Source organism: Xiphophorus couchianus, chromosome 7 (assembly GCF_001444195.1).
Source record: "Xiphophorus couchianus chromosome 7, X_couchianus-1.0, whole genome shotgun sequence".
Classification (NCBI taxonomy): Eukaryota; Metazoa; Chordata; class Actinopteri; order Cyprinodontiformes; family Poeciliidae; genus Xiphophorus; species Xiphophorus couchianus.
This window is the reverse complement of record NC_040234.1, coordinates 25,045,882-25,073,881: the sequence shown is the minus strand read 5'-3', so window position 1 is coordinate 25,073,881 and position 28,000 is coordinate 25,045,882. Positions and strand designations below refer to the sequence as shown.

Below are 28,000 nucleotides of genomic sequence, written 5' to 3'. Positions count from 1 at the left end.
AAAAAAGACGAGATGTAGCTCCTTCCTCTCTCTCTTTGTCCTCCATCCTTTCACTTCATTGTACTGCAGTGTTTACAGGCAAAAAAACAATAATAAAAAGATGCCTGTAAACACTGCGCTATCATTTCTACCGAATAACTATAAATTGTATTCCAGCCGATAGTATGTCTGTGCAAACTACATTCAAACTATGATGGTCAACTAAATGCACATTTTTTTATTTTTTTTTTAATTTGATTTGATGAGTCAAACGCAACGTTTGGGTCACGCAGCACGCGCATTCCAGAATGTGAAATAATGACCAAGAGAGCAGTCAGTGCTGCCGTACTGCGGTCAAGCATTTACCTCTTAAATCAGCTCTGTGTTTGGTGAGTATGCACTTAAATCACTATTACACTAACTCACTAGTCCTAATTCATGTTGCGAGAAAAGACAAGTTCACTGAAAAAAATCCAACTGGAGCTTCTGTCATTATTTCCTCTCCTCCTGAACTTAGCTTGTAGTTTTTCCTTGTAGCTCTACAGCTGCATGACACTATTTTTATTGGCAAATGAACGTTTGTTAATTATCTTTATTAAACCAGGCCCCTCTTGACTTTAAAGGGCAAACTATTTCAGCTACTTTTTGAGGCTCATTTAAAGCCACAATAAAACCTCCAAGGTGATCGTTTCTGTTTTATAGGCCACGGCTCGTGGCCGCGCGCACTGGAAGACTCAGCGGGTTCAATGCGCCTCGGCTGGGAAAGAGAAGCTGGAAGGAGGAAAGAGACGAAGCTGCTGGCTGCGAGAAAGAGGAACATTGAGCTCTGATGATCTGCGATATGATCCATGTTTGAGGGTAAACAAGAGCGGACTGGGGGGGGAGGCTGGAGAAAAACAAAAACAATAGACGTCATCGGTAGCCTATGGTAAGTCAAAGCTTTTGATTGTGATTTAACAGAAATTTAGTTCTGGACTCCAGTTGATAATAACTATTAAATCCCATCTGTACATTCTAACTTCGTTATTTAAGTTGCATCAAGAAAAACTAAGGCGGTACTGCAGCGCTGCAGTTATGTCAAAGAAATAATAACGAACTGAACATTGTGGCTTCAGTTATATAATCTTTTGTAATTTAATTTGAATCTGACTTTTTCATTATATTGGAATAAATTGGACTAATCTGAGTGTGTTTGGACAGAGAATCGTTTCTGTTCAACTGGATGTAAATTGTTTTGTGCATCACCTTGAGAACAGCTTCGTTCGGAAATGATGAAATCTGCATTGAACTAAGCTGTACTAAATTAAGTTAAACTTAATTCAATTAAATGTATTTTTCTATATTCGTTCTGAATTTTTTATGACTGGAACAGATTCGAAAAAATAAAAAATAAAAAACAACAACAAAAAACCCAAACAACCTTTTTTCCCTCAAGCGACATGTTTTTGTGACCAAATCAGAAGCGTTAATTCCAGTAAGATTTGAAGATATTCGCGATTTCAAATGATGTCCTACTCAAGGTTACACTGATGAAATAAATGCATAAACAGACTAAACTCAGTGTACTTCCTTTATTTTCGATTGTTCGTTTAATCTGGTACACAACTTTGTCCCGTTAAAGAGCATCTTAAACATGCTTTCTTTATGATTTGTGTCATTATTGCTGAAGCCTGCTTTGCCTTGCAGTCACAGTTAGTATCTTTCCAGTCAAAATGTCCTCTCAGACCGCAGGCTGAGGGAATTTCCAATTTTGACAGGGCCTCCACCCTGTGGGTTTACAGTCATCCAGACAGCGCGTTAATTGAGAACAGCGGAGTGCAAAAAGCTTTAAAATGTTATCTGTAGAGTTTCAGTACAGAGTTTCAGTGAGGTTAGAGTGGAGATTTGGGAGAAGCAGACCCCCTCCGCGCATATTTTCCCAATTACGTAATCTGCTATTACATGATAATGTGAGTTTCATTAAAAAGCCAACGTGGTGAGACTTATTTCGTTATTACATCTGGATTTGATGACACATTCAGAAAGCAATGTTTTCAACAGGAAGGTAACGTATTTTCTCGTCAGTTCTTGCACCGCTTGACGCTAATTAATCGGCTGTTGTAGCGAACTTTCCCGAAGACACGAATCAAGTTTGCAGTGGTTCAACACACTCGCTGCCTTCACTTCAAGGCCCCTGAAAATTGAAAAAAAATGTCTTATTAAAAGAAAAGGGTTTTCCATCTGCGCCCGAAGACATTAATAAATTATTTTGCAAGCTTCATTAAAGTATTTACAGAAAAATAAATTACCATGAAATCCTTTGTCTTTTAAATCTGCCACTCCACAGAGTTTATATTATCTTTCATATTCTTAGCAATTAACTTAATGGTAATTGTTAAGATATTCGGACTAATATGTTTGGTTCCTTGCAGAACCTTTTTTCGGTGCTACAGCGCAGACTTTCTAGCCTGTGCTTAACTTGGCCTACAGTGGGCATCTTTATTTTCGAAATAAATATAAAAGCACCGCAGTCATGTTAATTTAAAACAAGAAGTGATCTCCTTTTATAAAACTGGGCTCAGACAATTTCAAGTATACAAATAAATGAAAATAATCATGTTTAATAATAATAACAATAATAATAATAATGATGATAACAACAACGACATTATTATTATTATTATTATTATTATTATTATTATTATTATTATTATTATTATACAATAATAATCAATTCTATATTTGAGGAAAATTAACTTTGTTCTCACATTCATTTACAAATAAATGTTAATCTGGAAAAAATAATAATTTTTATAAAAATTCCTTGGAAACTTTGGTAAGAAACAATATTTATCCAAAAATGGGAATTTAGAACAAACAGAAATTTGTTTTACAGATAAGTGATGATAACACCATGGTAATTCAATACACAAAACAATTGACACAGACCATTTTAATTGTTCCAAAGTAGTTTGTTAGAATTCAGGTTTATCTTCCTGATCACCATCACTACAATCTGGACTAACATCAGGACTGTTAGGATGGCCCTAAACGGCTGGATTAGGTAGGAGTCTTGAGGCAGAGAAACGGTGCAGATCCACTGGGTGTTTATTCACCAACAGTTAACACCTAGGCCTGCTTGCAATGGCCAAGGGTTTCAGCAGCAACAACTCACAATGTGGCCAACATGCAGCCTTTTATAGTCCCTGGCTGCTCCAATTAACAAACCCACAAAAAACAGGGTAAAACAAATACATACATACACACAAACAAACTTGACAAAAACAACCAAATCTTCAGAATAATATTAGCAAATACTATTCATTTTTAAGTAGTCATTTCGTTTCTAAAAAGACATTTTTATAAATATAAATCCAACATTAAATTTCTAAAGTGCATCGTTCTATTTCTCCCCCTCTTCCATCTGCAATGGTCTCTTCCGGAACCTTTAAAAGGTGTTCAGGCCCCCGGGGAATCTTTTAGCCTGAACACCCTGCAGAGGAAGAGACAGAAGTAAGCCACATCTACACAAAGCCTTCAAACATTTCAGTGCATTTCAAAGAGTCACAATACTTATATTATCCATTTGTTTGTTTTATTTTGACAGGACACCATCAGTTCCAGCTGAGATGCCACTGCATAAAAACACACAATCAATAAAATACTTCAATCTGTTTGTACCTGTTTCTTTTATCATTCAACACACATTTTAAGTGTTTCCAGCTGAATAATGAAGACCTTCATTACAAGGACATTGCAAAAATATATTCTTACGTTTTGTTTTTTATAAAATCTTTTTATTTTTTATTTTCCCCTTTCAACCATAATAATTCACTAGATAAAATACCCAACTCACAATAGACTGTGGAAAATATCAGTGATCAAAACACAGTAATGAAAAGTGTTTCAAAACATTACGGAAAGAAAATGATCCGATCCAAAATTACATTTTTCCGTCCATCCATCCATTTATCCACCTAGAGAACAGGTCTGTTTAAATACAGCTGCTACATGTTAAGGGCCATGTCCCATATCACTCGCTCTCTCTGTTTCTTGTGGGGACAATATCTACATGTTCTTATTGTCTAAAAACCTGAGTATTCTCATCTGACTGGAGTTCATTTTAACCAGCTATAAAAAAGGTTATGATGAAACAAATGACAATAGATGGATGCTTTGCTGTTATAACTACTTGGTCTGTTCTCATAATAGATAAAGACATGCGGATGTATCGGTACTGGGAAAACTGAAACAGGCAGATAAGACAAACGCATGTTAATATTTGCTTTCGGCAAACATGATCAAACATGAATTTGAAGCTGTTGTGCACCATAAGAGATTTACCAAAGAAATTTCCTAAAGTTAGTTTTTGGACAACAGAAAGTTCCATCTGTTAATTCCCTTTTCTGTTCTTCATAACCAGCTGTTGATTACCCATCAGATTGTGTTCACAAGTAAAAACAATTGACTGATTTAGCACTGCCAAAATGGATGACATAAATGCTATTTTTGAAAGAAAAAAGTATTTCATACACCTTTGTCAGTATAAAGTTACATATCCGTTACTTTGGGTACTTTACTTAGTATCATTTTTTTATTTGAAAACAAATATGCTCAATATGCTTTTTGGTAGTTTATAAAAAATGTTTTGCATGTTAGACAGAAATGTGCATGGTAACAGTGGAACATTTTGCCAGCAAAACTATTATGTACAAATTTTCAAAAGTTCTCAAATCTACAAAACAATGGATTCTCTTAGCAAACATCAGACAAGAGAGTAAAAGACCATATGTTTGTTATTGGTACTTTTTTGTCATGTTATGTGAAGGCAGCATAGAGGAGGTGGTGCCATTCCCCCAGGCTTCTCAGCTTGCATTATAAGTTTTATGCCTCTGGAAAGTTTTTTTTCTTCTGCTGTTTTTTATTAATGATTCCCAGTGGTACACTGAGACCATAGCTGCTGCTAACACGGTGGCGACTGCAGAACTGATCCCATTCAGGGCAAGGAGAAGAGGGTAGTCAGGTGAAAAACTTGCTGACTGAGAAGTTAGATTTCAAATAAAACATGTACCTATCTGTTGAAAACTCTTAGAAATTCTGGACATCTTTCTAAGCATGCAAGAATGTTGCTGAAAGCATACAGTATTTCACCTATGCTTCAAAAATAATAAACATCATTGTTAGTTCATATTATTTATATAACAGTGTCTGAATGTTTGCTTTTGTAGGGTGATTAAAGTAATGCCTATTTTGTCTTATATGTACTTTCAGATGACTACTGCATAGCAAGACAGAAATATTGCGTGGCTGCAGAAGTGTCACATCTCTAAACAGAGACAGAAGCAGAGGTCATGGAGGGTAGGGCTAAAAGAAAAAGTAAGTTTATGCATGGCAGTAATTATATTGTTAGCTGCAAAGAAAGGGAGTTCTTCATGGTTTTCTTAAATTGGATGTTTTTGTGTTACTTCAGTGTGCTATCTGGCTTTATGACAGTATTACAAAACACTTTGAAAAACATGACAATCAAGTCTTAAGGCACAAAACTTCCCTTAATTACATAAATCATGCTGAGGTTTATGCAGAATTTTTAAATGAAATATTTGTCACAGATAAGCTCAGATCTAGTCACATTCTTGGTGAGGAAGAGGAAAAGCCAACAAAATCTCACACAACCTTTGTCATCTACAGGAACTGAACCTCCAACCTCTAATCCAACTTGGATAAGAGGCTCATACCAGCTTCAACAACTGACAACATGTTACACACAAGACAAGGACACTTGGAATGTGTCTATCATTATATTTTTAATTTGATTCTTTGATTACATAATTAAATAATTAATTAAATATTTAATTCAAATAAAAAATTATTGAATTAAAAAATAAATTACTCAAATAACTGAGTCATCTGAATTCAAATAATTTAATTCAAATGATCTGAATTCAAGGAATCCATCCATCCATGGATGGATTAATAAAGGTTTAGGATTATATTCTTTTACTGAGTTTTAATTGTTTTTGTAGATTGTAGTTTTTAGTGTAATATCTTCAAAACCTTAGAGAAGGTCAAATGCAGGATCTTGGTTGGGGGACACTGACCCGACTTACAGCCACTGATTCTGCTGAAGAGACGGACTCACCAGATGAGCTCGTCCTTCCAGCCTTCACAGCCGAAGAATTAGAAACCCAGAACCAAAAACTGGAGTCAGGAGCTCTTTGTAAAGAATGGAACAGAAGGGGAAGAGAAGTCTTTCTTCTCACAAGCTCTTGGCAACTGTGATATTTAGTAAGTCTAAGCTTGTGTATCTTTCAACCTAAAATAATGTAAATTGTTGTACATTGTTTGATTGCTAGATTGAATCTTGTACAGTTTTCCCTATGACGATTTCATTTCATGAAACAATGACATTTTTTTATAATACACACTTCTTAACTAAAGAAAATATATATTGTGGGGCTCCACAGTGGTGCAGTTGGTAGCACTGTTGCTTTGCATCAAGAAGGTCATGACTTATTGATCTCTCTAAATTCTCCTTAGGTGTGTGCATGCTTGATTATGTCTGTCTCTCTGTTTTGCCCTATAATGGACCTGTCCAGGATGTGTCCTGCCTCTCGCCCATTGGCCGCTGGAGACCAGTACCCCTCGCACCCCCAGTAGGGATAAGCATGTAAGATGGATGGATTGATATATTGTGTATATCAACCTGAAAGAATCAGGGGTCAGATTCTAAAATCTAGGCTGTGATGGGAGATAAACTGAAACATTCCAAGGGTCCACAAGACACCAGCTATGGCACATGACAGTAGCAATAAGGGAGAATCAAGATTGTGATCAATTTTCCCAGAGGTCTTAGTTTAGAAACATATGAATCCTTGATCTTAAATAAAACAAATCCAATGTTTTGTTTTTTCACGTGCGAAGCATCTGACAAACTGGAAAAACATTGACAGTGTTGAAGAGAGTGAGACACGATTAGAATCACCAGATATTGCCACAAATGCATTGAGGTGTTGTATGTATCCTAGTAACAAAATATGAAAAATATTGTCAAAAATCTGTCCAATTATACAGCATTCAAAACATGAAGTTATCAGAAAATAATAAAAATAAATAAATAAAAAATCACCAGCTTTATCGTGGACCTTTTCTGCACAAGCATCTTGTAGAATCACAGGTTGCAGCATAGTGAAGGAGGGACACAAGCGGTGGAAATTGTGGTTCACTTGCGAAGTGTGGAGAATCCCTGACATACTTCATCCGAACTGCCGAAATTGGTTCTCAAGACATGTGATGAAAATAGTTTGCAGAGGCATCCACTTGCCAAACTCTACACCAGGCCCTGGTTGAACTATTTCGACAGAGCTTGAAAGTATTGTGTGATTGGTCAGACGTTTGTTGTGCTTTATGCAAAATGTGCTCAGACAACATGGTTGATATTTCTCTTCAACTAGTCCACTTCCACTATTAAATTTATATATCTCTTCTTGTAGAAGAAATGGATACTTTTAATAATAATAATAATAATAGCAAGAATATATTTTACTTATAATGCAGTTTATATCTTATGTCTCTCAAAAGACAAAAACAAAATTAAAGATGAAAGCTGCATTGGCTCAGCGCTCCTTCAGCCTCGTTGCGACCGCAGGAGCTGTAGCACCCAACCCAGTTGGCATCATGGACGCACTTCCGTTGTTCCAGCGCCTGTCCATTAGACGGCGCACACCAACGTGTTCAATAATGCCCCCTGATGATGCACAAAAATTATGGTACAAATTGGTTGATGCATTAAAAAGATATAACTGTTACAATAATCCAGGGGGTGCAGTGGAGTCAAATTCTAATTTAATCCTATTGGCTTCTCTAGAGGTTAACAAAGGTCAGTCATGTCATGTTTGGTGCTAATCAGATGATTCATGTGTGATTTAGAGCCAACTATGCAAATGGCATCACCTCTGACTTCACCACATCACCACGGCTACGCCCTTCACTAAAAACACTTTGTGCTTTACAGCAAGTCAGATCAACTTGTTATTTGTCTCCTGACTCAAGATCATCTTGATTAGCTCAAGGGAGTCAGAAATTAAAGTTTTCCAAGAAAATAAGGCACTTCCTGTTCTGATGGGGAGGGGCTTAGATGATGTCAGCATATGACCATTTAGGATCATCGGGCATGCAACCTGGATCACTGATGCCAAGTTTGGTGCAACTCGGCAATGGTATGTGAAAGTCATAGCATTTCATTTGTTTTGGCTAGTATTCCAAATTTGCTGTTTGGTCACGCCCCCTAAACATAAACTCACAATTTTGATAACTTTTAATGCCCCATTCCTTAACTGCATACTGACCAAAAAATAAAGCCAATAACTCAAAATCCTAAGACGTTTGTTACAGTTCGAGGCGTGTAAACGTGAAAAATGGCCAAAATTTGCCATTTGACCCAAAATGGCTGCCTCCCTGTACATTTTACGTCATACCTCCAGGAGACCTTTTGTCTTGGTTCGGGTGGATCTACATATGTTCTGAGTTTCAGAGCTCTACAGTATACGTTTGTCCTATCTCAGAGGATGGTTTTGAGCAGTGTATCCACGCCCACTTGTTACCCCATAAAAATTGTTTAATTCCACACAGCAGAAAGTTTTGGTGAGTATTTGAATACGGTTAGCCCCCCAAATTTGCAGTTTCAGGCGGACAAAAATAATGAAGAAGAAGAATTCCTTCAGATAGATTAGGCATTAGCAGCACTTCCCTGCTCTGGCCAAAAAGCAATTTAGGCCCAAGCAGCCTAAATTGATTGTTTACACTTCTCCGGCGGGGTGAGGTCCCTTCCCTCAGAGATCTGATCCAACTCCTGCAGTGACAGATCCAGGAGAGAGAAGGCCTCCTGGGCGCGTTGTGCTGGGTTGGCAGCTGGTCCCCTCGTCCCAAGACACCTGAACTTCACAGGAGGGTTGACAAGTCTCTCTTTGTCATCAGTGCTGATGAGGTCGTTCTCTGAAATATCAGGAGTGAATAGTGCAAAGCTGCCCTCGTTCTCACCTTTGTCTGCTGGTTGAGATTGCAGATGACGTCTCTCTCTCTTTGTTTCTTAGGAGATGCTGCGATTGGAACTTCCAACAGAAGAAGATGTTCGCTGCTCCCCAGCTGCACCACCATCCTTGGAATCCTCTCCCAATGGCAACCAGCCCGTCGGGATCGAGTCGGTCATGGTAATGGTGTTTCGCTCAGGCGGCTCCTGCACAGCAGTTGTGGCCTGGAGCTAGGTTTGAGTTACGAGGCCAGCAGCCGGAAGGCTGGTGTAGGTGTTGCAGGGGGTAATTCATTCATACACATCAAGTGACCCCTTAAATCACTTGAATGTTGCTTTAGCAGTATGCTTTGGGTTATTGTCTAGTTGGAATGTAAACTTTCATCCCAGTCTCAAACACTGACAGACTGAAACAGGTGTGATTCAAAAATATCCCTTGACAGAGTTTCCCACTCCCTGCTGATGAGACGTGTTGATTTCGTTCCAGACATTGTGGTTTCCTTGGCTAAACAGTTCAATTTTGGACTTACTTGACCAAAGCAATGTCCTCTACATTTTGAAGGACCTACATTTTGAAGGTCCTCCAACATGTCTTTTGGCAAACTCAAATCAGCCCTCCTGTTTTTCCCTGTAAGTAAAACGTATATATATATATATATATATATATATATATATATATATATAGGTGACTCTAGACTCGAGCATCAATTTCTTTGGACAGAAGATCTCCAGCAGAACTAACCTCATTAAAGGTGGCCACTAGGAAAGGGATTAGAGAACATATGAGACAGACTCATAAAAGTACCAGGCTAGGGCTGCATTCAGTCAAACTACTTTTTGTGACTGTGCAGATTATTTAATAATACTTAGCTTCACTTGTCCATGAAGCCTGATGACACCAGTCAAGCTGTAAACAGAGAAATATGGAAGCCAGGTAGCAATTAATTTGCTACCTGATCTGATTTGCTATCGATAGATAGATAGATAGATAGATAGATAGACAGATAGACAGACAGACAGACAGACAGACAGACAGACAGACAGACAGACAGACAGACAGACAGATAGACAGACAGACAGACAGACAGACAGACAGACAGACAGACAGATAGATAGATAGATAGATAGATAGATAGATAGATAGATAGATAGATAGATAGATAGATAGATAGATAGATAGATAGATAGATAGATAGATAGATAGATAGATAGATAGATAGATAGATAGATAGATAGTATAACAATCTGGTGCAACAATTTTTTTCAGAAGTCACATGCTTAATGAAATAAAGTGCACTTGTGCAATCAAAGGGTCTGTCAGTACAACTGTAGTGATGGTTTTGAAGCTGCAAATTCATCACTAACCTAATACCTGATGAAGTGGGTTTTCAAAAGCATCTACATATCTTTTGAATCGCCTAAGCACCATAATATCCATTATCATCAATTAGGAAGAACATGATACAATGACAAACCTGCCACTAGAGGGCCACATACCAAAACTCTCAGACAGGACAAGGAGAGCATTCATTAGAGAAGTAGCACAAAGGCCAAACGTAATCCACAAGGATCTGCAGAGTTCCAACAGAGAAACTGAAGTATCCATCCTTACAACCACAATAAGCCAGACACTTCATAGAGTCGGGCTTTAAGAGTGACGAGAAAAAGAAGAAGAAAAAAAAAACAGGAAGGCTGTTTTTGTCTGTAAGTACAAACACACACACACACACCCGAGAACACAATCTACAAAAAACTTTATCTTTCACAATACTCCCGGCTTAGATGAAACACACACTTATTGACCTCCATTAATTTTACAATAATTTATATAGCTTAACTCTGACCCTTCCTCTAATTTAAACATTTTCACTAGGTGCCTAACCCTAAACTTAAATGAAACTCAACTCACACTTTAAGTCCTAAACCCAGACTTTCCCTAAAACAGCACTTTTTTCTTATGGACACATAACAGTGTGTCATCACAACATATTTACTGGAAAAAATGGCCTTTCAAGGTGACAAATACCAGAAAACACACACATACACATCATAATTTACGAAGTGTTTGCTGGTATTGAGACAAGAAATCTTTGCTAACACTTTTAGTCCTTCAGGTGGCACTGTGGCATCATGAACAGACTGAACAAAACACTCCACCCTAAAACAACTGATCCCACCCCCTGACTTTCAGTGACACGTCTTCCTCTTAAAGCTCCAAGTCGTGAGGCTCTTACAGAGACAGACATGGTCAAACGAACAGCGTCCTTTTCCTCAAAGGGATTAACTCTATATAATTGTTTGATGTTAGCACCTCTGAGATCTAGAATTGTAAGACTGGGATATCAAGGCAAAGAAAACTCAGTAGATTCTGGTAGGGGCCATTCAGACATTCAGACATGTATGTCTGAATATATATATATATATATATATATATATATATATATATATATATATTAGGCAGGCGTGGACAGCTGAGCTACACTTTAGTTTGAACTTTTCTTGTGAACGACTCATTAAAGTTTCTCTTTTATCCCTACCTAGCAGACGTTCTTCCTGCTGTAACACATTTTGCACTCCCAAGTAAAGGACTGTGAAGAGAAGATTATTTAAAACATGAGTTTAAATTGTCTGTCTGTCTTTCTCTTCCAAAAATATAGTCACAATTTGTGCATGTCCCTCCCTTTCGCTTTTCTGCTGCTGTAAAGCTCATATAACTGGTCACCATGACAACCAGGCCCCACGTTGCAATAAATGCTATAAAGTTTTATAGATGAGCAACAACCCATACCCCCCACCCTCTCTCTCTTTCTCTCTCTCCCCCTCTTTTTATATATATATATATATATGTGTGTGTGTGTGGGGGGGGGGGTCTGCATGTGTGCGTGTGTGTTTGTGCATTATTATTATTATTATTATTATTATTATTATTAATAATAATTAATATATTGTATATATTAAATATGTTCTGAAGCCTAGGCGCAAATTCAAACTGGAAGACTCTTTTATCCCCACCGGGACCCGTTAATTGAAGCGACCTGCCCACAATCGTTGACCTATCAACGCCGGACCAAGCCACGTCACGTCACGTCCAATCATCGACCAAGTCCCAGCTGATAAGGACCTTCATTCATGGCGTCCTTCGCTCTCCAGCCGAGCTCAACCCACCACCACCCCTTCTCCTCCATTCGCCCGGTCCTGAGGCCCGCACCCTTCTTCAACCTCCACCACCAGTGCCGGGCCCTGGGGGATGACGTTCCTAACAGCATCGGGATGCTCATCTGAAGCCTATCGCTAACGCTGCGATAACCGTTATCCCCAGCCGGGGCCCGAGCGCCAAAGACTTTAAATTCTGTTTGTCAATAAACTCTTCTAATTGTCTTCTTATCTCCGTCTGAGTCTCTCCAGATTGAAATATATATATACATATAGCCTATATAAAATTTAATGTATTTAAAAACCAGGTGCTGGTTTACTGTTCACCTGGTTAGCAGTTTTCTGGAGGTTTGTACCAGATTTGTGGTGCATAGAAGCTGAAAGCTGCTTCTCCTCGTTTGGTTCTGGTTCTGGGGATGCAGAGCAGAACCAGAACTAGAAGACAATGAGAGGTCTGAAAGGTTGATTCAACAACAGCAGAACCTTAATGTATTGTGGTGCTAGACCGTTCAGTAGTTTATAAACCAACAGTATTTTAAAGTCTATTCTCTGAGCTAGAGGGAGTCAGAGGAAGGTCTCTGAGGTGATGTGCTCTACCTTTGTGGTTTTTGTGAGAATACAAACAGCAGCATTTTAGATCAGCTGTCTGAATGATTTTTTTTAGGCAGACCTGGTAAGACACTGTTGTAGTAATCAATGTGACTAAAGATAAACATGTGGATAAGTTTTGATCTTACTGAAACATTTGTCCTCTAATTCTGGAATGTTCTTCTGGTGATAGAAGACTGACTTTGTTACTGTTTTTATGTGGCTGTGAAGGTTCAGGTCAGAGTTCATCACTATACCCAGATTTCCAAGATAATCTTTGGTTCCCAACTGAAGTAACTAAAGGGTGCAGTGACTATAGCAGTGGTGGCCAAAGTTGGCCTTCGAGGGCCGGCATCCTCCATGTTTTAGTTCTTTCCCTGGTGGTAGTAAAAACCTTTTCAGCATGTCAATCTTCTCCTTAGGCTTTTAATGAGCCATCATTTGATCCAGGTGTGTTAAACCTGGATCAGGGAGAGAACTATAACATTCAGGATGCTGGCCTCTGAGGACCAATTTAGGCACCACTGCTCTAGATTGTTCCTCTTTGTGTCCAAAGATAACTTCAGTTTTGTTTCTGTTCAGCTGGAGAAAGTTTTAGCGCATCCCCACATTTATCTGTTCTAAGCATTCATTCAGTGATTGGGTGGGTTCAGAGTCACTTGGTGTCATCATAATGTAGAGCTGTGTAGTTATGGTAACTGATCTTATTTCCTGTTATATCCTGAGCTAGTGGGAGCATATAGATATAGAATAAGAGGGGTCCTAGGATTGAACCTTGGGGTACTCCACATGTTACCTCTGTCCACTTAAATGAGAAGTTACCTATTGAAACAAAAAGCTTTCCATTGTCTCCCTTTAGCAGCTGGCCTCCATCTCCCAGCTCGCATTCACGCCTTTAACCTCCAGCCTGTAAGCCCATTTTTGCTCAGCCATTTCCCTCACTTATTATCCAGCATCTTCCCCTTTAGTCATAACATGACTTCATCCTCTTCATCCTCTTTTGGGGGAAGACATCTCTAATCCTCATCCTAAACTGCTCATCCAAGTTTATTGCATTTCACAGCAATCATGTCTTCTGCTGGGGCCTGAGTGCCAAAATCTTCAGTCATTCGTGTCAAATAAAACTTTCTAGTTGCACCTCTTTCTTTGTGAGATTCTTCAGGTTGAATTGTGTTTGATCTCTGCTAGGTGTTGAATAAAGTTATTCTCTTTCTGTGTTATTTTCATTAAGCACAATTGGGTCAGTTTTATTTAGTTTTTTTATTTTCATAAAAACTAAAAACTAACATATATGACTTCTCTATCTGCTTTATAATTATAAAACAAACAAACACACACACACACACGTATATATATATATATAAATAATTTAGTTATAATTTCTGATCTACCAATACTATAAATGTTATTTGAATACTATTCATTTCATTAAGACTTCTTTGCTTACAAGCAAAAATGCTGTTGATATTTATATTTATAAAATTACTTTTCTTTTTTTAACTTGCAAAATTAGTGTAGTGTCAAGGACATAATTTTCATTATCTGTCAAATCACACTCACACATTGACTTGGTCTCTGTCTTGTTATTTTCTCCTGTTGCCATGGTGAATTGTGTGTCTGCCTTCAATTGATGAGAGCTTCTTCTGTACTCACACTCATGCTTAACTCAGGATTGATGTGACTAACTGCTGAGTTAACTAGTTGATGTCTCCTGTTTGAAAGTTAAAACACTGAGCATCACATTGCAGATACTCTGAATAGGTTTATTATCTTTGCTTTCTGAAACAAGGTCTTGAGATTCACATGAGAGCAGTTGTTGAATCTGGATGACATTTTCAGAAAAGAATGATGAAGAAATCCTTAAAATTTGCTTGGCAACCTCTCTATCAACTATAAGTTTGATAGAGAATGAATATTCAGCATTTATTAGCATAGTTAATTTTGACTGACATGACTTAAGCAAATGAAAATGTTATTTTAAAAATACTGAGAATTGTATGGAAGCAACGGATCCACATCCAAAAGGATTTGCTATGTGTTTATAGGGAATGAGCAGTTGTTACTATGATGTGCACAAATGACTACACATTTTATGTAGGTTGATATAACAGCTATATGATCAGGAAAAGGGCCAAAGCAACTGAAAATACAAAGTAAAAGTAAAAACCTCTAGGAAAACAGTGCTCTTTAAATGGGCAGATGTATCCAGCAGATGGCGTCCTGGCATCACTGGAAGATGCCGGCAGTGACGTCTTAAAAAGATAAGACGTCATTGTTGTTTATGTTGTCGTTCTGTCACTTTTTACACATTCAGAACTTTCATATGAAACTTAAAATTTTGAATTTGGATTATTTTGAATGTTATTCATATTTTTTGTGAAGTATCTAAACTGTATATTTTTCAGAAAAATGTAATAGATATCTAAGTTTAAAATTGTTGTCATGATACTGTATTGTTACCTTTTACAAAAAAAAAAAGTGATATCAACTGATTTCATGAAAAGTCACTGAACATTTACATGTGTATGGCTCTTTGTGAGTGGCCAGAAGAGGATAGTGTGTGACTATCCTCACACACACACACACATCACGGACTGTTTTCTTCACACACACATACAACCTGTAAATTTTATCTGCCATTATTTATCTATAATCCATTCCCTAACATTCTTATATATTCTGTATAATCTGTATAATCTGTGCATATAGCTCCCATATTTATATTTATACACAATATCTATATCTCTTGCTATAACCCCTTATAGTCCATACATACATAGTCTTGTACATCTGTAAATAAATATTATATCTCGTAGAGCACTTCTGGATAGATGCAAACTACGTCTCGTTGCTTGTACTTGTGACAGTGCAATGACAATAAAGTTGAATTCTATTCTATTCTATTCTATTCTTTCACCATCAAGCTCAGTTTACTTCACTTCGTTCTCCCAGGATGCACTGTGTTCTTTTACGGTTCTTTATATCACATTCTGTTTTATTGGCACCATCAGACATTAAAGTCTGCTGAACACACGCTTGCTGCCTATCAGCAGTCTACATCTCCATAAAAGGCGACTCCCCATGAAAATTGAGTGACCACACCATCCCAGTGAGGGAGAGCCAAAGCCGATAGAGAAGCCATAACAGTCACAATTTTATTCTGAGCTCCATAAAACTGGGTACACCACCATATCCCACCCAATCTCATTTGACCTTGAGACTAAGCCAAAATGCAGCTCCCTTTCTTTGCTTTTATTCTGTTGCCATTAATACATGACACTCCAGGCTTTCTTCTAAACCGAAAAGATTTGTTTATGCAGATACATTCAAAAAAATACTATTAGATATAATCTTGTGCCTATAAACAAGAAAAATAGCTTCTTGTTTGAATCATTTGAGTCAACTGAGACTGAGCAAAACACCACCTTGTTCATTGCAGGAATGCATATTTTAGCAAGCTGTGACTAGATCAGTTGGAGGACTCAAGCAGAGCAGAGTAGCAGGCAGGCTGGGTGCACAATATAAAAAAATTAATAAAATATTAAACTTCCAAAATCAAAAGAATCAAAGCTACAAACAAATATCACAAATAGAGGAGATGCAGGCAAAACCCAGGACTATATGCAAACTGGAAAAGTCTTAGAGGAAAGCAGAAAAACCCAATAATGTGATTACAAACTTAGTGCTTACTTAGTATTTACAGATAGCTACAGACGTCTGAGATGTATTATTGCTGAATAATAATATTCTAACTTGTATGTAGTATAATATAAAAGTATTTGTGAGCAACCATTAGATTATAACGGATACAGTGTAAGCATCCTTGATCTACTGAAATGCAGTTTGGTATAATGAACACTAGATGGAGAAGAAGGGCAAATCAAGAAATACTTCCCTAACCCATCATAATTTGGAGTTCACAGCCTAATGATTTAACATACTGTGTGGTGCCTTGTTTTACAGCAGTCTTCAGTTTCACTCAGATTTATGATGGAGTAGTCCATCTGGTTTTTAATTTAATTACATAAAACTTAATGATGGAGCTCTACATGGGTTGATTTTGAACTGCGGTGATTATAAAAGATTCCTTCCACCCTCAACACGGTCTGTTCTCCCAGCTACCCTCTGGGAAAAGATTCAGCAGCTTCAAATGCAGAACCACCAGATTCCACTACAGCTTCATCCCTCAAGCCACAAGGATACTAAACTCCCATTAATTTAATCTTGTATTGTATATATTTGTATTGATACTTTTATTACTTATTTATTTTATTATTATTTTAGCCTTGCAACAAAATTTCTTTCAATTTGTACATTTTATACAAATATCTTTTAAATGTACAATTGAATGACAATAAACTCTGTGTATGTCTATCTTTGAGTTTCTGTCTTATAATGTTAAATCCATTGTGACAGATAAATAAATCAAAGTGAGCTTAGAAGTTCTCCTACCAGTGTATGACATATGGTGTTTCATTGTGTTTTCTAATAAACCCTTTGAAGCCCTTTGGCTGTGTGTTGGGTTCTGGCTCTATCATAAATGTTAGTTTCTCTAGGTACTGCTGGGGCATTCGTCCTTTAATCCTTGAAATGTTCTTGATGTGATAGAGGTCAACTTTGTAGTGTCTTTATCTCTGAAGGTTCAGGTCTGGGTCCATCACTACACCCAGTTTTCAGGCTTGATCAGTAGTTTCTGTCAGAACTGAAGACGTGTGTCTCCCATTTAGGACCTAAGATAATCTCAGTTTTGTTTCTGTTTACCTGAAGAAAGTTATTCCACATCCACACTGATTTGTTATAAGAATTTGTTCAGTGCATGTGTACGCTCATAGTCACCTAGTAACAGTGCAATGTAGAGCTCTATATCATCTGAATACTTAAGCTAAACTTGTTAGTACCGGTAACTATATTTTGTGTTATGTAAATACCACGATTGGTTCCAGGAATTCACCTTGGGGTATCCTGTATCTGTTTGCTCTGGTGAGAAATGACCTTGACACAAAGTCCCTGTTCTTTAGGGTAAGACTGTAAACTAGTAAAGTATTGTAGTTTGAGTCAGCTCTCCAGTCGCTTTAATCTTATGGTCAACACTGTCAAATATTGCACTGAGGCTCAACAGTACCAGCACTATTGTAATGATTCAAACTATTTAGAGAAGCAGATACAAGCTAACTGTTGCCACAGTTTCCATTAGCTAATTTACAGTATGGTGCAGCACACTTGTATTTCATGTCTCAACAACTGACAAAATAAAATAAAATAAAAACAATGGAAAGAGGCCCTCAAGTGCAAAAGTCTACATAGTCTTCATCAACTTACCCCTCTGAATAATTTTCCTTTTGCTAGAATATCTGCAGATATATTTTAGCTTTCCACACAGCTGTATTCCACAATTACATGCACGAAGTGCTGGATATGATGCTGTCTGAACACCATATCGGTTCATCATAAGTCATGATCCAGAACATTAAAATAAGCCACAATGTCCACTGCAGTAGACTTGTGCACTTATGCACAACTGAAATGGTCACAGTGATTTAACACACGTTCTCAGGTGTGTTTTTCCAATTCAGTGCCTCCAGAGCAGGGGCCAAACAGCCAGCTATCCACAAACCCCAGCCTGGAGAATATTTATTGTGTTTCATGGCTTTGCAGGTTTATGTATCAAACCATAAATATGGTTGTAGAATTTAGTCATTCAGTTCTTTTTCAGAAACTGTTACATCTGAAAAACTCTCAGTTTGGTGTTTTCTTGGATCCTGTTGGATGCTGTTATATTATGAACTGTGAGTGACAGGTTACTGTCCCTTTAAGAGTTACAGTTGTGTTCTACAGCAGCTGTGATAAATGTGGCATTGATGGAAGCTTAGTCAAGGTTATTTCAATAAAGCTACACAGTATGGTTTCTGAGTCCTACACAAACACTACACTAACCTTTTGAGGTTTGGACTTGCAGTGCAGTCTGCTGGGTTACTTTGTCTTTTAAAATTATGCTCTCAGTTCATTTGTTCGTTCAAATTTGTTCAAATTTTAATTCAAATTGATGAACAAATTCAAATTTTACTTTGTTCATTCAGCTCCTGAAGGTTTTATTTATTTGACACCTGCAATGTTTTCTTTCAGTTTTACTTTTTTTGTTATATTTTACAGGATCTGGTTTGTACTCTGGTCATAAGAGGCTGAAAGAGAAGAAGGAATTGTCCCCCCTGAAAGAAGAGATGACTTTTCTGGTCACAGGCTGTTAAGATTAAGTTTCAGAAAGCCTCCTACAAAGATAATGTTTTATTCTGAAATCATCAGAATATAAGATTTCCTCAGTTTCATTTTATTTTAAGCTTATTTTAAGCTCTCTAACATGAAAGGCAGATGCATGACTGTTGTTCTTAAATAATAAATCCTAAAGAGTTTTTTTTCTAGTTCAGTACAAGCGATGCAAAACTTTAAATTGAATAAGACAATATGAGTGGAATTTGGAGGCCCTCTTCTTATGATCACTTGGTTTTTATCAAGGAATAGCAGACTTGTTTTGAATTATCTTATAAATCTCTGAGACATCCTTCATCTCTGATACCTAGTCTAAAATGGTATTTAAAACGTTTTCCTTTGGTGTATTAGGAAAGGAGTCGTTTGTTTGGCCAAACTAGTTGGAGGTATCACAAAATAATTAGTCCTGGTGATTTTTGTTTCTGCTGGAGATTTCATTTGATGTGAAGGTGTCATCTATGAATAGATTATTTTAAAGACCAAGACACAATTATGTCTTGGTCTGAAATCCTGCATCAATTTGGGAGGGACAAAAGACGTGATTGTGTGGCATATTAAACTATTTTTAGATTTATCCACAAATACAAACCCAATTTTATCTTCTTATGTTTTCATCATAAGTGGTATCATTTTTTTATTTTGAAAAGTTTCCATCATTTTTCAAAACATTTTAAAATACTTTATGTAGGAATGCAGTGCACTCATGCCAGTGTGCATCTGGTGGATCAGAATGTTCCTTTCCTAAGGCCTTTTGCACCTCTCAAGTCCTTGTAGAGCAGACAGAGGCCAGACTGCTAAATGTTTACAAGCTGTCTGTCAAAAAAGGCAGACCACAAAGCAGACAGAGGAGGAGTGCGATGGGTGGAGAAAGAGGTAGTAAAACCTGGAGGGGAAGTGTGCATGTGTGTGTGGGGGGGTGAATGCGTGTGTGTGCGTGCGTGTATGTGTTAGTAACGGAGGTCTTTTGGACATGAACTTGAGACAGAAAACGAGACCCTGTCCTGCATTCTTTCTCTTGAACGTAAACTGCGCCGTGGGGAGATGTGGATGTGTGTATGTGTGTCTCTGGGTGTGTTCTCAAGTGCACTCCTGCTATCACACCAAATTCCATAGAGTATGGATTGTTTTTGAAACTGTTTTTATTGTTTTATACTTGTGCATATGTATTAATTGTTTTTATCTTGTAACCAGGTTGCTATGTATTGCAAATTTTTTGCTCAGGTCCCTCTTGAAAATGAGATCTAGATCTCAACGGGGTTTACCTGATTAAATAAAGGAATATATTAAATATATATATATATATATATATATATATATATATATATATATATAGTAGAATAGAACAGAATAGAATACAAAGATATTTTCTGCTCTGAGAACAAAAATTGCATAACCAAAAATATATTAGTTTTTTTTCTAAATGTCTTTTTTTTAATTCATTAATGGAATGAATGAAATAAATAGAGTAAAAAAACGTTACTTTATTTACTTTATGTTGTAAAGTTTAAGTTTACAAAATAAACTTCAACTTTATTTTGTAAAGTTTAACATCTTTCCATGGTTTTGAAGTAGTAAAGTGGGATAAGAAAGAATGTTGTTCTATCACATATATTTAAAAAATGTGACCAGTAAATCACAAAAGGATTTTTTACAGGTGGCCCAAAATTATTGGTCATAAATGATTAATCTTTATCTTCATTTCTGCCCAGTATTTGAAGAAATTATCTTTTATTACATTTTTTTTCTTTAATTAAATATGAACATTTCCCTGAATCAATTTGCAGAATTCAAATTATATATAGTGACTGATAACATTCATACGGTTTTTTAACACTGGCATGAATATGAATCATCAAAATGATGCAATAGAAGGTGATTGAAATACAAACTTGCCAATAAAAAATTGACTTCAGTTAGAAACCCGAGCATGCTGTAATCCTTTAGTGAATCATGTTTTGTTCTCCTTTGTGCTCCAGCATTTTGCTAATTCAGTGGAGAAAAAGTTGCATTTTATAGGCACAGATTTTTGTATGGAAAATTTAGGAAACATAAATGCAACACTTGAAAAAAGTATATATTTTTATAGCAAATGAAGCCTAGGCGCAAATTCAAACTGGAAGACTCTTTTATCCCCACCGGGACCCGTTAATTGAAGCGACCTGCCCACAATCGTTGACCTATCAACGCCGGACCAAGCCACGTCACGTCACGTCCAATCATCGACCAAGTCCCAGCTGATAAGGACCTTCATTCATGGCGTCCTTCGCTCTCCAGCCGAGCTCAACCCACCACCACCCCTTCTCCTCCATTCGCCCGGTCCTGAGGCCCGCACCCTTCTTCAACCTCCACCACCAGTGCCGGGCCCTGGGGGATGACGTTCCTAACAGCATCGGGATGCTCATCTGAAGCCTATCGCTAACGCTGCGATAACCGTTATCCCCAGCCGGGGCCCGAGCGCCAAAGACTTTAAATTCTGTTTGTCAATAAACTCTTCTAATTGTCTTCTTATCTCCGTCTGAGTCTCTCCAGATTGAATTGTAGAATCAACCAATTAAGCCCATCTCATAATTACATAAAGAGTTTAATTTAATTTTAAGTAGCCTTAATTTGCAGTAGTTGGCTAAATTACAGCCCATGTTCAGAAAACATTATAAATGCTAGAACACGTGGTTGTGGTAACTGTGAGAAAAGGGGAGTTGGCTAAAATATAAGATGAAAAAACCCGACTTGACACAGTTTGATTGAGTCCACATGAAAACATCAAACTGAGCTGATCTGGTGAGTGTGATGTGGTGCTCCACCTCCACCTCCACCTCCACCTCCTCCCGTCCTCCTCCAGTTATTTAGAGCAAAGGGGACATGGAGCTTTATGAGAGGCTGGGCTTCCGTGAGGAATAGGAGCTTTAAAAGAGGACAGAGACGGAGCAGTAAACACAGTCAACACGCCAGCTGAACACACCACCGTTTGTCAAGTTCATTGTTAATGTAAAGCACACACATGCACACATACACACACACACGCAAATGCATGCCTGCATCTACACACACACACACACACACATACAGAGAGAAAGAGAGAGAGAAAGAGATTTGAAGTTACTTCTTAACTTCAAATCTTTCAGCTTAAACTGCAGCTTCAGACTAAGTTCCCTTGATGGATGTTTCTGTTCTGGTTAAAACCTGAACCTGAATTTGCTTTCCAAATTAATTTGCAAACTTTCGTTATACTATATACCAAATCATAATATTCAGAAAGCTGTTGGAAGCTTTGTATCACTGTCAATTGTTCTGATTTTTTTTTTAGACCAAAACGGCAAGAAATTTTTTTTTCAATCAACTTGAAAAAAATATTCCCAGTTTTACTTCTTAGGGTTCGGGTTAGACATAAAAACTTACATAAAAGACATAAAAACAAGGCCTTTATCGGGATATCATTTTTTTTTTTTAAAAAAAGATAAACACTTTTCACACTACTAATAAAAACTAATTTACGTTTTTTTTTATAAATTTTAGACTTGGTAATTAATTGTCATTAAACTAGACCAGTCTAGTCATAAATAGTTTTGGTAACTAATCGTTCCTCCTGTGCGTAATATTGCAAAGGAAGCGGAAGTGTCGAAATTAGTAATGTGGAGCTTTTGGCGTTTGGCTCTAAAAAACAAGTTCTAAAATTTAGTTTACAACTGTGATGCAAAGACAAAAGAACGAAACGTTTCCATGAAATTAATTAGTGATAAATATTTCTGAAAGTACTGACGAGCGTAGACACAGACGCACACACACCCCCACAAGAGCACCCCTGTATACACACACACGCGCACACACACAAGCTATATATATATATATATTTCTTTCTCATGGTTCTCTTGGTTTGAATGCATCTTAATTCTTTTCTCAAATGCACAAATAAATAAGAAGTTCAGACTGATGATAGACCTGAGTAATGACACATTGGGGTTACAGGACTTTATTAGGTGTTAAAGTATGTTGCGATAACTGCTTTACTGTATTAACAATGTACAAAGCATACTACTACTGTCATACACTGAGCTATATCTGAGCACCGACCACACAAACAAACATCGACAGGGAGTCACTTGAAAGCAGGCAGAAAGCGTTAGTATTTACAAAATGCCTCCAAGAAGGTTCATCTCAAGGCTTTGATTACTCTTTTTTTTTTTTTTTTTTTTGAGCTTTTCAATTTTCTATTGAGTACATGAGTCCCTCACGGTCCCCGTTCCGGTAGCCAAGTTCCGTCATTTTAGTCATTCCCATGTTTTCACTTGTGTATTTTAGGTTCATCCCAGTTCTCTTTGTTCTATAATATGGTAAACACTGAAGTCCGCAATAAAATCCGCAGAGTTGAAAGCCGCGTGCTACTGCGCGCTGCTTTTCACTTTGGCAACGAACTTCTTCTCCTTCACTCGCCTGTTCTGGAACCAGATGGTTATCTGGCGCTCGGAGAGGTTAGTCACAGCCGAGATCTTCCTCCGCTTGTCCTTCGTGATGAACTTGTTGGCTGCATATTCCTTCTCCAGTTCTTTGAGCTGGACCTTTGTGTATGGTATCCGCTTCTTTCTCCCCCGGCGGAAAGGCGAGCCTTCGTGCGCCACCACATCTGGTGAAAGGCATTAGAGAGACAGGATTGAAGATTTTTAGGACGAAGCTCCACAGATCAGGATATTTCCAAGTTACACTGAGAATTACACAGGATTATAAATACTGGAAATGTGCGGAGTTCATTCATGAGGATATAAACCTGCATCAAGCAGGTTTGTATCCGTCTGGTACTCAGACAGGAACCATGTTCAACTTAACTGCGGCCTCGCTAAGAGGAAACATCGAAGCACTTTCTCCCAGCTGTTTCTTTTGTATTTTACATATATATGTAAGAAAGACATGATTTTATATGTAACTGTTACTATATTACATGTTAATGAAATAAGATATGTTATATAATTTTCTTATTTGTTGTGATAAATTCTGGTTGCACTGAAGAGATAATAACATTTTATTTACAATAATACAAAGACATGTTTGATGACACTTAATATCCGAGTAAAAATAATCATCATGAAGACATGATCAGGAATTTGGATCTAAATGAAAGTTATTTAATAATATCCTTTAGAGAAAAATGAGGCAGAAAAAGTATTTTTTATTCAACAGGTGAAGTCTAGAGCTCCAGATCCAGATAGATAGATAGATAGATAGATAGATAGATAGATAGATAGATAGATAGATAGATAGATAGATAGATAGATAGATAGATAGATAGATAGATAGATAGATAGATAGATAGATAGATAGATCTTATAACAATAAGAAAAGCCAGTTTAATGACTATAATAATAATAATAATAATAATAATAATAATTCAAGACTTGTATTTTCATTTTATCAATATGTTACGATTAAATAAACAGCAGCATTGGTTATATTCAGTGTTGCTGTTCTAAAGATTATCATTCCTCTGCTGAACGATGTGGGCTGCTAGGCTAGTCAAATGCTAACACAGTAACTGAAGAATAAAAGTTCCAGAAATTACCAGCAAGCGCGGTCTTCCAGAGGTGTCCAGCCTGCGCCTGGTCCTTGGAGCAGTACATCTGCCCTCCCCACCCGTTGGTCAGAGCCCATGGCTGGTAGCTGTCCATGGGGAGAAGGGTTTCATGGCGTGGATCTCCGCTGCCAAGTGTTTGGACAACTGATACGTCCAGATAGCTGGCCATGGACTGGTAGGGGTTGGCATAGCCGTGGTAAAATGTGAACTCCTTGGCCCGGTGGTTCGGGTACTCGTCAGGGCTCACTGTAGTGTCCATGTACTGCGAGCTGAGCGCAGCTCCAGTCGCCTGGGTGCATGATTTAATAGAGCTTCTCCCCATCCTGCAGGGATAGTAACTGTTGCCAAAGTAGCTGTATGGTAACGCTGTTGCAGCTGATGAACTCTGGTGCGGCACGGCAGCTGCGGGGCAGGGTCCGACCCCGCATTGTTTTCCTGAAGATGCAGTAGTCTCACTGGAGCTTGAGGTGGAAACGTCCACTGTGGAGTAACCAGCTGAGGAATGCACCAGGTTAGAGGCGTGTCCTCCGAAAGCGGCCGCAGCCGCAGAATGGGCCATGAGGTTGCGGCACTGACTCGCCGCAGTGGCTGCAGCAAAGTTTCCGCTGCCCACCAGACCCTCCATGTTCTTGTTGAGGTCTTCTAGGTTGTTGTCATACACGAACATCACAGTCTCCGCTGGCCAGCGAGAATTTAGGACCAGGGAGGTTTTCATATGCGCGTCTTTCCACACTATGGCTTCTGTTTTCACAGTCTCCCCTCAAACTCTAACCGCTCTTGCATTACTACTACATTTAGAAAATGAGGGAAGACTCATCTAACGGCTGTCGCTCTCCCGAACACGCAGATTTAATTAGTACACGTGATGAACGCGTCCATAGCCTTTCAGAAAGTGTGGTCGCTCAAAGACAAAGACTCCCTGTACCCGACCAGAACTCTGGTTTCATCTCTGCAGAAGCCTTGACACAACAAACCCCCTGGAGCAAGAAACGGACGTCCATTGGCTGAGAGCTACTGATCACATGATTGAAGAGGAGCGAGGAGAGCTGAACCGAATTGTTTGGAGCTGTCAATCACAGGAAAATATTTGAACAAGGCTGAGGTCTGGCACGAGCGGGACTTAAGCAGATGCGTAACGCTTTCTGCGCGCGCGATGCCGTCATGTCAGACAGTCTCTGGTTCTCACAAACATCAGTTTAAGTCTTTGTGGTTCTCAATTCAAGTATATCCGAAAGAAAGAAAGAAAGAAAGAAAGAAAGAAAGAAAGAAAGAAAGAAAGAAGGAAAGAAAGAAAGAAAGAAAGAAAGAAAGAAAGAAAGAAAGAGTCTAATCTAAACAATTTAGAAGAGAATGCATTTATCTACGTCTTAGCACTATTATAGATTAATGCTAGTCTCCTTTCCTCTACTTCGTGAATGCAAGCAGATCAAGTGTTCAGCTTTTTTAAGAAATGAGAACAATTGTTAGAACATTTACGGCGTTAAAAAGGTCCTGGCTTGAAACACGAAGGGCTGTTTCCCAGCTTCTCCCACACACTCATATATATGTGTGTGTGTGTGTGTGTATGTGTGTGTGTGTGTGTGTGTGTGCGTGCATATTAACACATTTCGTTAATATATCCAAATGATCGTATACACACACCATGCCTGTTATTTAGTGTTTCCAATTAAATCTGGAGTGATTATGTGAAGTCTGCAATATCGATATTTCGTCGATAAAAAAGTAAAAAAAAAAAAAATAATAATAATAATAATTAAGTAAAATATAGAGATCAGATAAGACATGTCCGCCACAGTTAGTTCAGGGGTTCGTGGTGAACAGGACAGTTCCTCTAAATCTCTTTCTTTCTGGTGCAGTGAATGCATTTTCCGTGTAAATATGTAAAAGTATGATTTGGAGTGGAAAAGGTGAAAACCTGCGGGCTTCATACTATCAGTAGTATAGAGGTGCCCCAGAACAAACAAACATTGTAGTTGCACATATGCTTTTGGCGGACCTCTGTCTCCCGAAAGCATCATTCTGTTTGCATTACAGTCTCATTGATTGTTCCGTCACGTTTCTGAGTGTCTTCCTCTCGTGATGAACTAAATAAATACAGAAGTTAAAATAGGTCACTGGTTGATTTCCAGCAGTCCTGATGTCATACCCAGTGCTACGGATTTTCTGCCCGAGTCTCTCAGATTTTTTCATTCATACGTTTTCAGTTTTAAATGAATGTATTTTTAGCAATTTCTTAAGGGATGTGGGTGTGTTTGTGTGTTTGTGTCTTTAAGACTATTACTGCTCATTGGCATTTATTGTCTAGTGCTTTTTATTGTTTTTATTTTATTTATGCTTATTTGTTTATCGCTGGGACAAAGCGATAAACAACTGGGTTCATGGATGCTGGGACTATACTACTGATATTATTCATCCTTCGTGGATGAATAAAGTACTATCTAAGATATGTTTGTGTTTTTTGCTTCACGTTGTTCTCTGCATAAATACTCTGTGAAGTTTACGTACAATCTCTCTCATTATTCCAATAAGATCTAAAACGTGTCACACACATGAAAGCCATGAAATCCTCTCAGAATCGGTTAAATACTGAAGCAGTGTTTACGTGACCTTTTTGCTCTTTTTTCCTTTAGTGAATAAATGACCATAAAACACTCTATGCTGCTCAAAATGGTCTGCCTTTTTTTTTCATCGTACGTGCCGAATTGCTTGTGGCCTATATAACTTTATCAAACGAAAGAGTGAAGTATTAATTTTCGACATAAATTTCAAGACTATTCCACTTTCTTCTGAATGAATGAACCTCATACATGAAGGCAGGATGCCTGCTGCCTTCATGTAAAACAAGGGAGATCATTAATCTGACCCACAGATGTGGTCATGTATTTCATACTGAACTGATGGGTTACGGAAAATGGCAATGCAATTCTGAATTTCTGCTTTAACCGAATAGTAGTCAAGCTGCTTTAACGGCCTGATGTCGGCTTGTCTGAGGGTGGGCGACCTTTGAGCGCGCACATTCAAACCACCCAGACAGCCAGTCTCTGCGCTGTGGTGTGATCTGGCTGCCCCCCGGGTCAAGGTCAGGTTTGATGCTCAGAGACAACCAGGGAGGGGGAGCTGCAGACTGAGGGACACGCAGATGCCAACTGAGCTCAAGTTCAAGGCCGCCGCACACCTGGGAGAGCAACTACAGAGCTACAGAGCTGAGTGTTGTAGCTGTAACTGTTGCAAAAAAAAAGCAACAATTTATTTGTAATATGTTCATGGATGCGTTCCTTTATATGAATTATTTTTGTGCTTGTATTTTTTTAATTACTATTCTTTTGGTGTTTTTCTTTTTTACTCGGACATTGTGTCTCCAGAAAGGTTAGCTGAATATCAGAAATCCGTGTGGTTTCTAAAGTCAACTAGTCAATATGGGACATCTCGTTACTAGAGTTGGAACAAGAGAC

The 28,000-nt window shown here is 38.0% G+C and overlaps 1 protein-coding gene and 2 long non-coding RNA genes across 4 annotated transcripts; 2 read left to right on the top strand and 1 right to left on the bottom strand.

Moving 5' to 3' along the window:
* Nucleotide 1: 1 nt before the first annotated feature.
* On the top strand, nt 2-10,056 carry LOC114148113 (uncharacterized). Of its 2 annotated transcripts, none has more exons than XR_003596212.1 (6): nt 2-368; nt 682-907; nt 5,230-5,334; nt 5,647-6,243; nt 6,555-6,625; nt 9,048-10,056. It is a non-coding gene; the product is annotated as an uncharacterized LOC114148113 (long non-coding RNA). The 2 variants fall into 2 exon arrangements; XR_003596213.1 differs by having other exon boundaries at nt 7-368; nt 682-837.
* LOC114148115 (uncharacterized) lies at nt 2,630-4,512 on the top strand. The gene is made up of 2 exons (XR_003596214.1): nt 2,630-3,471; nt 3,566-4,512. It is a non-coding gene; the product is annotated as an uncharacterized LOC114148115 (long non-coding RNA).
* Nucleotides 10,057-23,158: 13,102 nt separating the features above from the next.
* hoxb13a (homeobox B13a) lies at nt 23,159-25,515 on the bottom strand. The gene is made up of 2 exons (XM_028022247.1): nt 24,537-25,515; nt 23,159-23,606 (listed from the first exon to the last, which is right to left on the bottom strand). The coding sequence occupies exons 1-2, from the start codon at nt 25,261-25,263 to the stop codon at nt 23,365-23,367; spliced, it is 969 nt and encodes a 322-aa protein (XP_027878048.1). The 5' UTR covers nt 25,264-25,515; the 3' UTR covers nt 23,159-23,364.
* Nucleotides 25,516-28,000: the final 2,485 nt, after the last annotated feature.